The 15,039-nt window shown below is 47.8% G+C and overlaps 1 protein-coding gene across 1 annotated transcript in view; it reads right to left on the reverse strand.

The window, feature by feature from the left end:
* The window catches only part of TNN (tenascin N), a 204,934-nt gene that overhangs the window by 145,104 nt on the left and 44,791 nt on the right, over window positions 1–15,039 (reverse strand). The window contains exons 17-20 of the mRNA XM_082439418.1: window positions 14,518–14,669; window positions 9,276–9,372; window positions 8,206–8,373; window positions 1,247–1,410 (exon numbers count right to left, since the gene is read on the reverse strand). Coding sequence (XP_082295544.1) covers window positions 1,247–1,410; window positions 8,206–8,373; window positions 9,276–9,372; window positions 14,518–14,669 — 581 coding nt within the window. The remainder of the gene's footprint in view (window positions 1–1,246; window positions 1,411–8,205; window positions 8,374–9,275; window positions 9,373–14,517; window positions 14,670–15,039) is intronic.

The raw sequence follows: 15,039 nt of genomic DNA on the forward strand, positions 1-15,039 counted from the left end.
ACCAAAGCAATCAAAATGTACCTGGACTTTAGATGTACTCGTATTTACAGTCATATCGGTACAATATGTATGAGTTCTGGGGAGAGGTGGCTTCCTGAAGGCTAGGATCAAGACCCAGGATGGGAAATGAGAAACCCAGGAAGGGGAGAGTTCATGGAGGGGGTGGATTAATGATGAGTACGAACAAAGATGCAATTTTTAAGAAGCTGTGAGGGAGCAGGCAGGAGATACCTGGAAGCTGGGGAGGAATCTAGGCGATGTTCACGGGGCAAGAGGATGCAAGAAATCACTGACTGGAAAGTTGCAGAGCAAGGGAGGGGTGAGGAGCCCTCGCCAACTCTTGGCCCTGTGTGCACACTCCTGAAGTGGAGAAACCGATTTAGCACAACTCTCTGGGCAGACTTTGGGTGGCTCCGGATGAAGTGGATCCAAGGGTGGGTCTGACATAAGACAGAAAACTTTGTTTTCCCCGTGATCAAAGGTCTGAGAAAAATAGCTCTGGTTTAACTGGATGAACGACTAGAAAGAATTCTGAAGTGTCTGTTATGGATAAAATGTTTGTGCCCCTCCCCCGCCAAATTGCATGTGTTGAAGCCCTGACCCACAACATGATGGTATTTGGAGATGGCGCCTTTGGGAGGTAATTAGGGTTAGATGACGTCATGAGGGTAGGTCAACCACGGTGGGATCAGTGCCCTTATAAGAAGAGAAGGACAGACCAGAGCTCTCTCTCTCTCTCTCTCTCTCCACTATGTGAGGACGCTGTGAAAAGGTGGCCATCCACAAGCCAGAAAGAGCTCTCATCAGGAACTGAATCTGTTGGGAACTTGATCTTGGACTTCCCAGCCTCCAGAACCATGAGAAATAAATGTCTGTTGTCTAAGCCATGCCGGCTATATTATTTTGTTACAGCAGCTTGAGCTGACCAAGACAGTGGCCGTGTGTGAACTCGTAAAGTGAGATGGTGTGGGACCCATATCATCTCTATTAAGCAGTGGGCAGCCTGAGTACCTCCCTGCACTGAGTAAGGGTGCAGCATTGGTGGGAATGTAGAGTGGGGAGGGGCTGCAGCAGATGGGCAGGGAGGGCCTTGACCTCCAGGCCATGGAGCCTGGAGAGGAAGCCTTACTGCCCTGACTGCTGGCATCAGAAGGAGAGGGTCAGCCAAACCAGTCTGGAGGGTGTCACTCTAGGAACACAATCTGGGAAAAGCCTGGGACAAAAAAGATGTTCACCTGTCACCTACCTCACTATGCTTGGTCTCCCCGTATCTGCCATTAGGGTTGGCCAAGTGGCAGTTCTTGTACCACCAGCCGCCATGATGCGTCAGGGCACAGTTGCTGAGGGCGATATCATTGTCTCTGTCAAAGGTTGTAAACTTCCATCCATTGTGGTAACTAAGAGCGTCCCCTGCAGGAGAGAAGAGATGAGAGGGGAGAGCCCAAGTTTCACCCCTGAGGGCGTGATCAAACTCTGACCTGAAAGAGGACTGGGGGCAGGAAAACCTCCAGGCATGAAAACGCCAGGGATCCAGTCCGTTAGGCCACAAGGAGCCACTCTTTTCTCAAAATCACCAAGGTGAGAACACGATACGGATGAACAGATTCTCTTTCCTGGCTTGTCACCCAAACTTCAGGCCTGTTTCTCCAACAGCTTTAAAAGCATTTTCACTTAGAGGCCTCACAGTAAAATATCCAAACACCCAAAACCAAACTCCTCGACACTCCCCATGGTACCTGACCACCCTCACGCAACTAACCCCCCTTCTGTGGTCCTGTCTCTGCTTGAGCCTCCTCCCAGTCACCCAGACTGGGTACCCCCGAGCCACATCTGACAATCCTGTGTACCCCATTATCGAGCCCTTCCTTCTGCAGACCACTCCCATACACCCCTGCACCCACGGCTGCCACCCTGGGCTGTTCTCATCTCTCTCCAGGCCTGTGTTAATGCAACAGCCTTCCTAGCTCTTCTGAAGCTCAAGCATCAATTTTCATCATCTCAGGCCTACTTCCTCCCACATGGAGTGAATTACTCCTCCTGGCTTTTCAGGCCTGTAACTTGGGTGTACCCTCTGCACAATCTCATAGCCCGCTATCCCCACAGGCGCCCTCCACGTGTGAAGTGGACACATCCATCTTCCATGCCTCTGCTCACCTGTTTCTCTCTGCCCTTCATCACTCCAAATCCTCACCATTCCTCAAAGCCCAGCTCAACCCCACTCCTGAGGAAGAGTATCCTTATTAATCCTCCCACACGCCCTCTTAACACGCACACCTGAACTTCTAGAGCCCTTCTGGGCACATAGGTACAATTAAACGCTTCGTTAATCCTATCTAGAAATCTGCCTTAATTATTTTACTTGTATTCTACTATTTCCCCCATCACAGTTGTCATCCTTTTAGAAGTTTACTTTTTAATTCAGCTCATAAAAGGCAATAAGGGCTCATATCAATCCCAAGCTTAATCAAGTTCTGTTCCTACAATAACAATACTTCCATTTAATCTGATCTCTGAGTTACCCATCACCTTCACATATACATTCTCCTTTGATGCCCACAATAAGCCTGAGGGGTGGGTCAGGCAGCTCTTAATCCCATAAGGAAACAAACTCACAGAGGTTAGACTCTAGGAATTTGTCATGGTCCCACAGTCCAGAAGCAGCAGAGCCAGGACTCAAATCTCCGACCTGAGATTCCAAGCCCAGAGTACCTTCTGAGACACCGATTCACAGGAAGCTTCCTTATTTCAACAGCAGGCTTTGATTATGCCTAACAAGGACAAGCTGTCTCTGACCATCTACAGCAATGGTTCTCAAAGTGGACCTTGGACCGTCAGCAGCTGCAGCACCTGGAACTTGTTAGAAATGCATGGTCCCAGGTCCACCCCAGACCTACAAAACCAGAAACTCCATGGTCATACCCTGCAGTCTGTGCTTTAACAAGCCCTTCAGATGACAGCAAGCCCTTCTGATGCCAGCTAAAGCTTGAGAACTTTTGTCCTGCAACCTCATTCATTCATTCAGAAAACATCAGGTATGCCTGCTATGGCCCAGCACCATGCTAGGCTCTGGGAGTACAGACAGTGCTCCTTGCTCTCAAGAACTTGGTTGAAGGTGGCTGGGGACAGATACACAGTTGACAACACATTGTGTAAAGGGAAGGTCCCAGTTTGACCCTCTGATCTGGGAGATCAAACAGTGGCTCCTTCATGCCTCACCTAAGACACAGCAAAACCTCTGCCCGCATTCATTCTCTCCAATCAAAGAAGGGCAAATTGTCACATCTATTCATAGACATTTCCCCCTCTCCTCAGATTCCCTGCAGACAGTTCCCTACAGCTCCAAATACCACACAATGGTTCCCTTAGCAACAATTACCTGACCTGCACATAAAGTTCCCAGAGCTGTTTTCTAAGAATGTGTGCACAGGCTATGTCTTAAAGGTCTCTTTGTGGTTATCTAACCTTGGGCATTGGGATAAAGAAAGGTGAAGCAGGTTGTGGCCTGAGTGTGAGAGTTTTTTCCCCCGCAGATGGGTTTTCTACCTTCTAGAAACTGAAGCCACACTTATGTTCCGAGTATAGATAGTGAGTGTTCTCATAAATCAAAAACTAATTTTTCTTTGGTCATCAGGCCCTGGCCAAGACAGTATTCTGATTTATTAAGCTTATCTCCTCAAGAAAGATAAAGTAGAAAAGCCAATGGTGGTTAGACTCCTAGACTCCCTCCCCCCTGCTGGAATTTTAGGAGAAAACACTGATGAGAGATACGTGCCCCACTTCTAGGCTAATGGCTTTGGGTGGGAGCTCATTCTTCTCGGGCGGTGGGTGGGAGGAGTTGGTGGCAGGCCCATAAGAGGTCTGAACCCAAGCCCAGGACGGGGCTGCTGAGCTGGTCAGCACCCATCTCATCAAAGTATCACTCTGGGGCCAACTCTTCTCCTCTAGTACTAGGAAAGATGACCCAGGCAGCTGAGCCATCTCAGACCAGAAAAAGCTGTTAACATCATTTCCCCTTTAAGTCACACACAGACACAGGACCACATGCCTGGATCTTAAACATCTTCTACCCTGGGACCAGGAATTGGCCAATGAAAGAGTGATTTGTACCATCGCTAGCTTCCTCTTTTGTCCATGTGTTCAACAATGTTTTCTTTCTAAGTGCCAGTACTTAAAAATCCACTTCAAAGCTAGGAAGGCACTGGCATTTGGGGTGGAACAATCCTTCACTGTGGGTGTTTGGCATCCCTGGCCCCAGCCCACTGAATGCTGGTAGAGTTCCTCAGTCTACCAGCACATTTCTAAGTGCCCCCAGGGGGTGGGCCATCCCTGCTTGAGCAGCTCTGAGTCTCCGGCAAGTGGGACTTGAAATCAGCTGCAAATGACTGGTTAGCCCACAGAAGGCCTTCTGCACCACCCCGAATGTCTAGCTATTTATGTTTTCATTATAATCTCCAAATGGATGAATAGCAGCCTCTTGAAGGTAGAGTTCATAGACTGTCCTACCTGTCTCACTCCAAGGTTCAGAATCAGAAAGTCAATTGACATGGCCTTACCTTGCTGGAGTTTCCTTTGGGGAGGAATTATGGGCTTTCTGATTTGACTTCAGTGGAAGCAAAAGTTGAGGGCCCACCTGGACAGTCTGAGTAGGGGAAGAGTCTGAAACCTCACCTTCTCACCAGAGCTGTACACCTCTAGTTCCAAAAAAGAGCTATAACAGGGTTAAAACCTGGGGAGAGCTGGCACATGCCTGGAGATATCAGAATGTTCACTTTCTATTTGAATGCCATGCCCTCTAAAAAGTACCTCATCATCTAGGACATGAGTACCCAGAAGCTTCCTAACTTTCCAAATCCTCCTCGGGGACCAATCAGCACATATAAGGAAAGCTAAAACTCCACTAACCCCGCCGCTGTAATTCCGAATGTAAAAATAAGAATGATAGTACACAGGGGGAGACTAGACTGTTGTCTAAATGCTGCATGAGTTCAAAGTCTCTCAAGGCTTCCTATTAAAAAACACATCCTCCACTGACCAGCATTGTTGGCCTGAACAACCTTAGAATGGGAATTATACCCTAATCACGGTTAAAATGCAAATAGAGTCCCCTGGGAGGAGAATCACAGTAATTCACAAATACGTTGACTCCTTTCCACTCATTTTCTCATTAGCATCAGTTCATTTACTGGATTAAGACAGGCCTCAGAAAAGGTACATTCGAATAATAGAGGGAAGGGGATTGGGTAGCCTGGGAGGGCAGTCCTGAGTGAGGTCCCCAGCATAAGTCCCGTGAGGGCGGTGGGTTTCAGGGAGAGATGTGGGCACAGGTGCCAAAGGGAAACAGCCCAACCCCATATCTTGTCTGCAGAAGGTTCCATGAATGGAGTCTCTGAAGACTGGGATTCTTCAGCCTGAGAAAGGAAGGCTGACTGATCACGATGGTCAAGACTGAATGGTACTGGGAAGAAAAGCGATGACCAGATATTTGCCATGTGAGCAGGAGGAGGCCCGAGGGGTCTGATGAAATAAAGTTCATATTTTATGGCAAGACAAGAAAAATTTTTAAATAAAATTTTTCTTTGCCCGTTTGGGCCTCTTCCCTCCCCTTTAGTGTGTACCATGCATCTGGGTTAACCAGACTTCCTTAGGAGGTGACACTCCCTCTTAATCTCATCAAGGGGCCATCATGACCCATGACCCACTACTTTGTACATGTAAATCTGGATTGTCTAAACTGTCAACAATACACCATTTGACATATAACCCTTTGTCTCACAAACTTATATAACTGTGTTTTGACCTCTAACAGGTAGAACAGTCCTCAGAGCTTTCTGAAAGACTGCCTCCCTGCTTAAAATCCTCAGGTTGGCTTGAATAAAATTTTCCATTTCTTTCTTAGATCAACTATTGATTACTTTATTTCACTGACAAGTCTAAGGGAGATTGTAATATTCACACCCCTTCCACCTACTGGCTAGGAGAGCCAATGCGACCTGATCTTAGCTACAGCTTGGGGGAGGGGGAGGGGAGGCAGCGTGCTTAGTCCTACAAGAGGGCATCTTTAAATTAAATCCCCCTTATTCGATTAATATGCTTATAATCATCTGAATGTCCATCTGTGTTTCCCAATTGCATTTTAACTGGCTTTTTTCTATGCCTGACTTTCATGTTTTATTGGTTTTTTTTTTAATTAATTTATTTCTATTTTTGGCTGTGTTGGGTCTTCGTTTCTGTGTGAGGGCTTTCTCCAGTTGCAGCGAGTGGGGGCCGCTCTTCATCGCGGTGCACGGGCCTCTCACTCTCGCGGCCTCTCCCGTTGCGGAGCACAGGCTCCAGATGCACAGGCTCAGTAGTTGTGGCTCACGGGCTCAGTTGCTCCGCGGCATGTGGGATCTTCCCAGACCAGGGCTCGAACCCGTGTCCCCTGCATTGGCAGGCAGGTTCTTAACCACTGCGCCACCAGGGAAGCCCTCGTGTTTTATATTATACTTTGTACAATGTAAAACGGTTGCCAGCCTTTTTCCAGCCTATGGAGACCAGGACCAGCAAGGAAAGAAGGGACAGCACCCAAAGCAGTGCAGACTCTTCTAGCTGCAGTGGCTTTTCTCCCAAAGACTGTTTTTCCCTGAATCAATTCTTTGCACACTTTCTCCCACCCCCAACCCCTACTCGGGACCCTTGAAATGTACCCCATGTCTGTCGCCCAAACTCCTCATACTCTGGTAGGTTCCTACCCCTCCCGCTTTGTCTCCTCCCATGCTACCATGTCACCAAACTCACCTCTTCACTGACCCTGTGAAAGCTATTTTGGGCCTCAGATTCTATTCTTTACAATATAAAACACCCATAAGATTATCTAGAAAGGTCGTACTAGCAGGATCATCTTTCAAACTCACCTACTCTGTGCCAGGCTCCACACTAAGCACTGGGAAACAAGAGCAAGTGCAAAATTCATGTCATTTTTTTAAAAATTAAATTACAAGACCTGAAAGAAATTTTGCATCAGTAGTTGGCCACTTCCAGTCATGGCCCCGGATACTCAGGGGTGTCTGTTCACAGCCCTCCACCATCAGCGGGTTCTCAAGTAGACACTTTTGAGAACGTCTGCAGGCTTCAAGGGTACACCCTAATTTCCTTGTGTCTGCTCAGCCTTTGCTCACCCCTGGACTCCCCCAGGCCTGGAGAGTCCCCCGCCCCCTTTCCTCCTATCTGAAAGTTCTAGCCTTTCAGACCCAACTCCAGCCCACTGTCCCGCAGGGAGCTTCTGGCAATCCCTTCGGTCCTCAATGTACCCACCTCTCCACACTCCTGTAGCTCTCTATTCTCCTTACCAATTATTTGACTCTTTGCAGAAGTTGCCTTATATTATTATTTATCTATTTATGTGTGCGTCTAAGGGGAGAGACCATGTCTTACACAGTCAGTCGATTTGGCTGGTAACACATTCCTACATAGTTCCACCAAAGTCAAAAACATGCTAAGTCAAACACCAGACTTACTTGTTAGGGTTTAAAGACCATAAATACAGGTTTAAAGTATACTAGTAAAACAATAACCACGCCTTGCCTCTTAAAGAAAATACTCAGGGATATAATTCCAGTATTTCTGTCATGCTGCTTAATTTTGTTCTTTTTCTTCACAACTGAACACACCATCAACTGTCTTAAATCCAGTGAGCAGCTAACATTCCCCTAATTTCAGCTGAACTGCTCATTTCTGTGTTGTCACAGTTGTGTGGCGTTAATGAGACCTATACTTCTTGTTTGAATCAGCACTTTCATTCTTCTGTCTTTACTTATGGCAAAGTGCCACAAAATATTTAAATAATACACGCACACACACTGTTATGCAAGAATGGCGGTCACACTGCTGAAGCCGAATGAGTGGTGGGCAGACACCATGAAATCTCTCAGAATGTGGGTTCATCAGCTAATGTACAACAGCCCGAACTGGGGGAGTACAAGAGGAGGGATTTTACTGGTGGGGGATCAGTGTGTAATGTACAGAAGTTCCAATTTTATGATAGTCAAAGAGTGCTTCAACGATTCTGTTTAATCCCCTGCAGGGAGCAGGGCCTCACTTGTCAGTGAGGACAACTCACCTTCACAGAACAATATTCTATCCCCCCGAGACCCATGGCAGGTGGCCGACCAACCCTTAGACACACAGAGCAGGAGACCCCAGCAGGAAGGACATGTTTTGTCTTACCTGCTGTGCCTCTGTATTTCCCAACCGTCAGCCTGTACCGCTCCTTGCTGGAGGCTACTTGGAAGGAGTCATATATGGCATAGGCAGACTCGCTGGCAGTCTGTAAGTCCACTCTCACCTCATAGCGGGTGGGCGTGCCTGTGGTGAGGTTGTGTAGCTTGTCGAGTCCTAAGAATCAGGAATGGAATTCCGGTAACCAATCAACCGGTGTGTGAGCACCGACCAGTGGCATCGGAGACTTTCAGCCCGCAAAGCTGCCTTAGCCTTTACTTCCTCTGCTAATGGGGGCCTTCCCTACACCACCTCTTCTGGGGGGCTCATTTTCTCATCCCATTATGTCTTTGGCACAGTCATGCTTCTGAGTGTGGAAGCCACATCCTCTGGGAGGGAGCGGAGGGGTTAATCGTGGGATGAATCTGCCCCCACTGACTCCTTCTCTCTCAAGCAGAAGCTGTTCTATCTATCATCTGCTTATCTCACCAAGTGGGAGAGGAGATCACCTACTGACTCTAAGGTCACCGAAGGGATTTTTGTACCAAGCAAACCACAAACATCATCTACTCTATCAGACGCTGAGTATCCAGATTATGATTTTTTAATTCTTCATTTCCCAGTTGATGCTTTTGGCTATTTCATTCTCTACGAACATTTGCTCCAGAACAGAGCAGACGTAAAAGGGAAAAAACAATGCCATAACGACTGGCATTACTAGCAGAGTTTCAGGGACTCGTAGGACCTCCCAGTGAGAGCCCAGAGTCCCGATCAATCAACTATTTTCCTCCTCGTGTGGTTTCTGAAAAGTTCAGGCTGCAGGCAGATCGTGCGGGCCTTAGATGCAGCACAAAGCCCACCCACCTGTGACAGTCCCACCCTCTCACACGCCCAGAGCACACGAGGACCTTCCCAGCGACACGGCCACACCAACGCCCTGGTCGGCAGGTTCCTCAGAGAGTCCCTGTCGCTTGGAGCTCTGCCTGAACGTGGTGAGCTTCCTCAAGCTGCCTGACCAGCTTTTCAGGGGGGACTCTCCCCTTTGCACCTCAGCCTTTATGGATGCTCAAAGGTCATACCAAGCCAGAACTCCCTCATGGGGTCCCCAAAGCCTTCCACGTAGGTCCGCCAGCGCTTGAAGAAATCCAGCTGCCCCGTGTTCCGCCTCTGGAAGACCTGAAGAGGGAGATGGACGTTTCCCTCTGACACACCTGAACAGACGCGGCTGAGTGACAGAGGGCAGCACCGTGGACGGGGGCTGCCCTGAGGACGGGCAGAGGGGACAGAAGGTAAAACTGACAGATGTGGCGATCGACTGGAAGTGGAGCTGAGAGACAGGAGGATGTCGAGACCGCCTCTCGTGGTTTGGGCTCACAGCGCTGAGGGCAATTCACTCAGCCGATCGCCGGGAAAGGGGCTGTGACAGAGGACAGCTTCCGTGAGTGCAGCAGAGCTCATCTGGGGACCTGGTAAGTGTGAGTGACTTCTGAGGTATCCTGGTGAACGAAGATGCCATAGGAACCACTGAATATAAGGGCTGGAGTTCTCAGGAGAGAGCCAGGCTGGACTTAGAAGGTGACTGTGTATCTGAGACGGTGCTAGGTGCTCAGCAAGCCCCCTTTCACTCTCCTCAACCCCGGAACACAGGGAGACTTTCTTTTTCAGCCTTTCTTGCAGTTACGCTGGAACCATATGACTTGTTCCGACCACAGGCCTGTAAGCGGGAGCACAGCTTATGGGCTGGGGGTCTCCACACTCTCTCTTCCATTGCCCTGGGCCACGGTGCCACGGTGAAGGCCACATGATGACAGGGCAGGGCCACAGGCTGTAATCAGCCTGAATTCCTGAGTCACCGCTTAGAAGTGACTTCGCACACGTGAGAAAAAACCTTTTATGGGTTAAATAATTGAAATTTGGGGTTGGTTTGCTACTGCAGCTTAGCCCATTCCATCCTAACGAACATGGGAAGCCACCAGGACATAGAGAGGAAGATGAAGCCACTGGAAGGATGAGACCACCTGGGAAGAAAACAGGAGCTGAAAAGAGAAAGTGGCCTAGAATGAAGCCTTGCAGACCCCAAGATATAAGAGCCACACACAGCAGGATAAGTGCATTAAGGAGAAACAAGAGCCACTAGTGATGTGAAGGACCACAGGGAAAATGTGGAATCAGAAAGGCCACTGGAGAAAGGTGTGCCCAATAGTGTCAAATGCTGGTGAGAAGTCAGGGAGCATGAGGTCCAAACTGTCCACAGAATCTGGTGACACGGAATCGCCAGTGACTTGAGCAAAGGCTGTGCTAGTGAGCGACAAGAGCGGAAGGCAAACCGGACCAGGCTGAAGAGTGAGTTAGAAGGGACGACGTGGAAACGGAGGTGGGACTGTTTCATGAGAGTACAGGCTGCTTTCTTTCCAAAACTTCCTCGATTTGAGGAAGGGAGGCAGTTCCAGTCAGGGTACATTGGATTCTTTTCTATGAAGTAAACCTAAAAAGTACCTAAAAGCTAAACACACCTATGTATGCTAAGTCCTCCTGGCCTTGAGAGCCACGCTAGACACCATCCTAGCTGACGTCACAAATGAGTCGGGAACTCCCCAAGGCTGGAGTGGCATCTTCCTCTCCGCCTACTTTCTTTCGTGTTCATTCAAAAGCAGACGCCCAACACAAAATCCAATCCCCCTCCTTTCCACCATGCTTCACACCACGTGCCTTGAAGTCAAGCACTTTATCTTGAATCTGATGAGGTAAACCTCCTGATACTTGAGCATTCTTGACACTTTTCTCTGGGAAGAGACGGGGAGGGAGGAGAGAGCAGCTTGCCCACAACAATGCCCAGAGCTCCGAGTGGGAGCTCACGGCCAGCTCCTGAAGCACCAATCCCTGTCTGCTGGCCCAGGAGGCACTGAACGAAGGCGGCGATGGGTGGGAGTCCTGGCAGGGGGTTGGCGAGTCCATCATTTCTATTCCTGAGCCTCAGTCAGCTTGTTGCCCAACAGGTTAGAAGCGGGAAGGAGGTGTCTACCTCAGAGGTGCTGGGAGGGCTCATGAGACAGGACGCGTGAAAAGGATACGGAGCCTCTGAGCAGAACTTAGGGATGTTCGTGGCGAACAACGACCCACTGCGCTAACACTGCTGTGCCCTTTCCCATCTTTTCACGTGTCCGTCTTTTAGAGACGTCCCCTTCCTTTTCCGGCTTCCTTCGTTTCTTTTTTCATTTATTCACTCGTGTAACAATCACTTGTTGAGCGTTTGTTAAAGGGCTGAGTCCAGGGCAAGAATATACAATGCCATTTTACAGATGTGAAAGTTCACAAAAGCAAACAGCCAGAGTCACACAGCTAACCATTCAGTGGCTGATGCAGAGATAAAACACTGCCTCCTCATCTTTCCATGAGAAAGTCTGAGAAAACCAGCTCTACGGACCCTGTTGTTCAAAAAGCATGTCGTAAGATCCTGAGGCTAACTGTTAATTTCCTAGCACGGCACCTGGGACTACTCCTGTACCACCGACAGTGGAATCCTAGGGCAGATGTGGGCACCAATGTTTGGTTCCACACACCTTGCATCAAATTCCGCTCCCACTGATATAATTAGTTACACTATAAGGTCAGGCTCAAATCTGATCCTGTCCTCCTAGGACATAGGCTTTACAAAGGCATTTGGTCTCTATCTCTAATCAATGAACATAGTGCCCAAGCATTTTTTTTTACTTGTTTTTTTCTTTGTTTTACTAATGCTTCAGCTTGGCTAGGCAAACTCCAAAAAAATGGTTCTGATGCTCTTGGCATCACTATTTAGACCCAGCTCTATACTTACTAGCGGTGTCCTTGGGCAAGTTAGTTAACCTTGACAAGCCTCACTTCTCTAAACTATTAGATCAAGAATGTTAATAGCCCATTTGCCATTCTCTTAAATCAAGGCTTCAGCAAGGTCATCAATCATGATAAATCATAAAGTATAGAGGCCAGAGTCTGGCACATACAGATATAATAAGTGATTATTATATCTCAATAAATGTTAGCTTGCATTTTACGATATCAGATTCCAAATGAACTGACCCATGGGGATCATTTGTACATCTTGATCAGTCAGCCTTAACTGACTCAATCAGAATCTAGTCTATTCCCTTCTATGAGGTGAAAATACCTTGCAATGAACTATCTGGGGTAACAAAAGCCCCTTAGCAAGTAAGTCTCAAAGGAGAAAAAAATCTCTTTCTGTCTGGTTCTACACAACAGAGCTTCACTGCACTCTAGAACTTACTCACAGTCCTGAATGACTAAACCAAGAGGAAAAACTGAAAATCTCATTTAAATGCCTGTGGAAAGAGCCTCTCATGTAGTCCTTAGGACTTGCAAGATGGAAAACAAAGATGGAAATATTTGAGACGCTTAAGCGTTCCCTGATGGTCTCCATTCCAGCCTCCCACCCATAGCCTCAGTTACCTCATGGCAGAGTTCTGGCCTGTTAATCAAACTGGGTTTCTGCTGCCTGGGATGGAGAAGAATCTCCTTAAAGGGATTTGAGAAGCTCAATTTATAAGAGCAATGTATTCATATGATGATCATCTTTCAATGACAGCAGACTCCTGAACCCCCCAAAACATGGAAACCGTCAGTAAAAGATTTGGTAGAGAAGTTTTCAGGACTCCATATATTTTCTGGAGTGTGGTAGCTTTGAGGAGAACCCTATAGAATTTCAGTTCATGTATTATCCTCAGGAGTCTGGGTGAGAAAACAAGACTTGGGAGGGGGTGGGGGACTGGCATTGGTTAGAACCCAGAGTGATTTTGTTATTTCTGGAACTGACGTCTGTGTTCCGGTAAAGGTCACTTGCATGGGCAGGATGTAGAAGGCAAGATCCTTGAGGTCAGGGATTTTTGTCTGTTTGGTTCACTGCTGGTTCTTGAGTATGTAAAACAGTACTTGACCCACAGTACGCACTCAATAAATATTTGTGGGAAAATCATGGGTACTCCCAGGCAGACAGACTAGCAGGTCTCTTTCAAAAGGTTGCCCTAGACACACATGTCCTGCCCTGTGCGAGGCTGGCTTTCAAAAAGGTCACACTGGACAGTACAAACATCCTGACAATGGGCATCTATGGGCACAAAGGCAGGGAACTGGCTTCAAGCCTGAAGGGACAGAATGCTTAGAATTACAATGGTGCTGATGAGAAGCAGCAGGTACAGCCTTGTGAGTCTGGTCAGGTGGAAGGCCTCCCATGTTACATTCTGTTCCATTATTTTTATAAATAAATCTGGAATTTCCCCCACCCAATCCCATTACTGTGTTTCAGCTATCAGATGCAGCTGTGTGGATAATAAGTTTTCTTCTTTGCTGCTTATTAGATGGTATCATTTTATCCATGGCTGCTCAAGTGTCTTTGGTTTTGCAGGCCCCTGAGCGAATGTGTAAATGAACATAGTTGGAGCTCTCTGTGAGATCATGCTTTCTCCTCCCCACAGTGAGTGGTGGAAGCACAGTGGGTAAGACTGCAGGCTGGTTTGGAGCAGTGAGAGCCTCTCTCTCTTCGGGTACAGGAAGAAGGGGGCGGGGGAGATGGAAAGATCAGATTGAAACTCTCAAAAGCAGCCATCATATAATTGGATCAGGCAGATGCAATCAAAGAAGGTACCATGTGGTTTAATGGCCCACAGAGAGTAAAACCTCCACACAGAAGAGGGACAGTCAGAACATTGCCAAGTTTCCTTCTCTCAGGTTTTAGCCTTTCGTATCAAAGTTCCAAAGGCCTTGCTTCTGTACTGTGGAGCCAGGATACAGAACTTGGACAACGGCTCCAATTCAGAGGACTGAGCCCGCAAAGAGGCCATGTGTTTCCATCTTGGATGGCCTGAGATGACCCATTGGGAAGACCAATGATCCAGGAGGCTGGAGTCCTAAAATCTGGTCCCAACTTTGTTATTAACTCATGTGACTTAGCCAAGGCACTTCTCCTTCTGGGCTTCAATTTACCTATCTATAAAATATGAACAATAATCTCTCTCACTTACTCTATAGCTTATGTGTGAGGGTCATGTTTACGAGAGTGCTTTGCACAGAGTAAAATGTAGGTAACACATGTGTAAAGGGCATTAGTAGACAGTGACAAACCCACAAGCCTTCCCAATCATCAGCCTTAGTTTACGAAGCCTGCTCTATACCAGGAGTGAAGTACTTCGGGCTCTATTCTTCCAGTGGGGTGGGATCGCTTTAAAAACAGCGGCAAGCCGCCAAATCTCCTCCCTCCCATGTATGAAGAAGAAATAGAGCTTCCTGGCCCGAGAAACGAGACACTGCCCAGGGCTCTGTGTGACTCACGATCCAGCCGCCTCCATCCGTGTCCATGTCACAGTACACCTGCATGGGCCGACTGGCATCCCCGTGCAGGTAGATGGTGTAGAGACCACTGGCGACGTTGCTATTCTGCTGAACTTGACTGCAGTCCGAAGGGTGTGGAAAACGGGCACCAACTGGAAGCCAAGCAGAGGGACAGTGTCGTTAGGAGAAGGGCAAGGGAGGAGGGGAGTGGGGCTTGTCCCCTATTTTAACATTATTATGTTTAGAAATTATTTTGGAACCTCCTACTACTTTGCTTCTTCCAACTCTTCACTCACATCTTTTCTTTCTCACTCATTCTGCTCTCCTCAAACCCTCCAAATGTATTAGAAATAAGGTCAAGTTCACATCATTTCCTCCTCCTCCGACCCAACTCCCCTCTCACCAAATAACACTCTATTTCACTCCCCTCCTTCATCTCTCTACCATGGGATGGATTTCTTTTGAACTCATGACCCACTTCCATTTCCCCCTGTCTAGAGAAATCCAGAATCGTGTAGCCAC

This window comes from Balaenoptera physalus (assembly GCF_965194825.1).
Source record: "Balaenoptera physalus genome assembly, chromosome: 1".
NCBI lineage: Eukaryota > Metazoa > Chordata > Mammalia > Artiodactyla > Balaenopteridae > Balaenoptera > Balaenoptera physalus.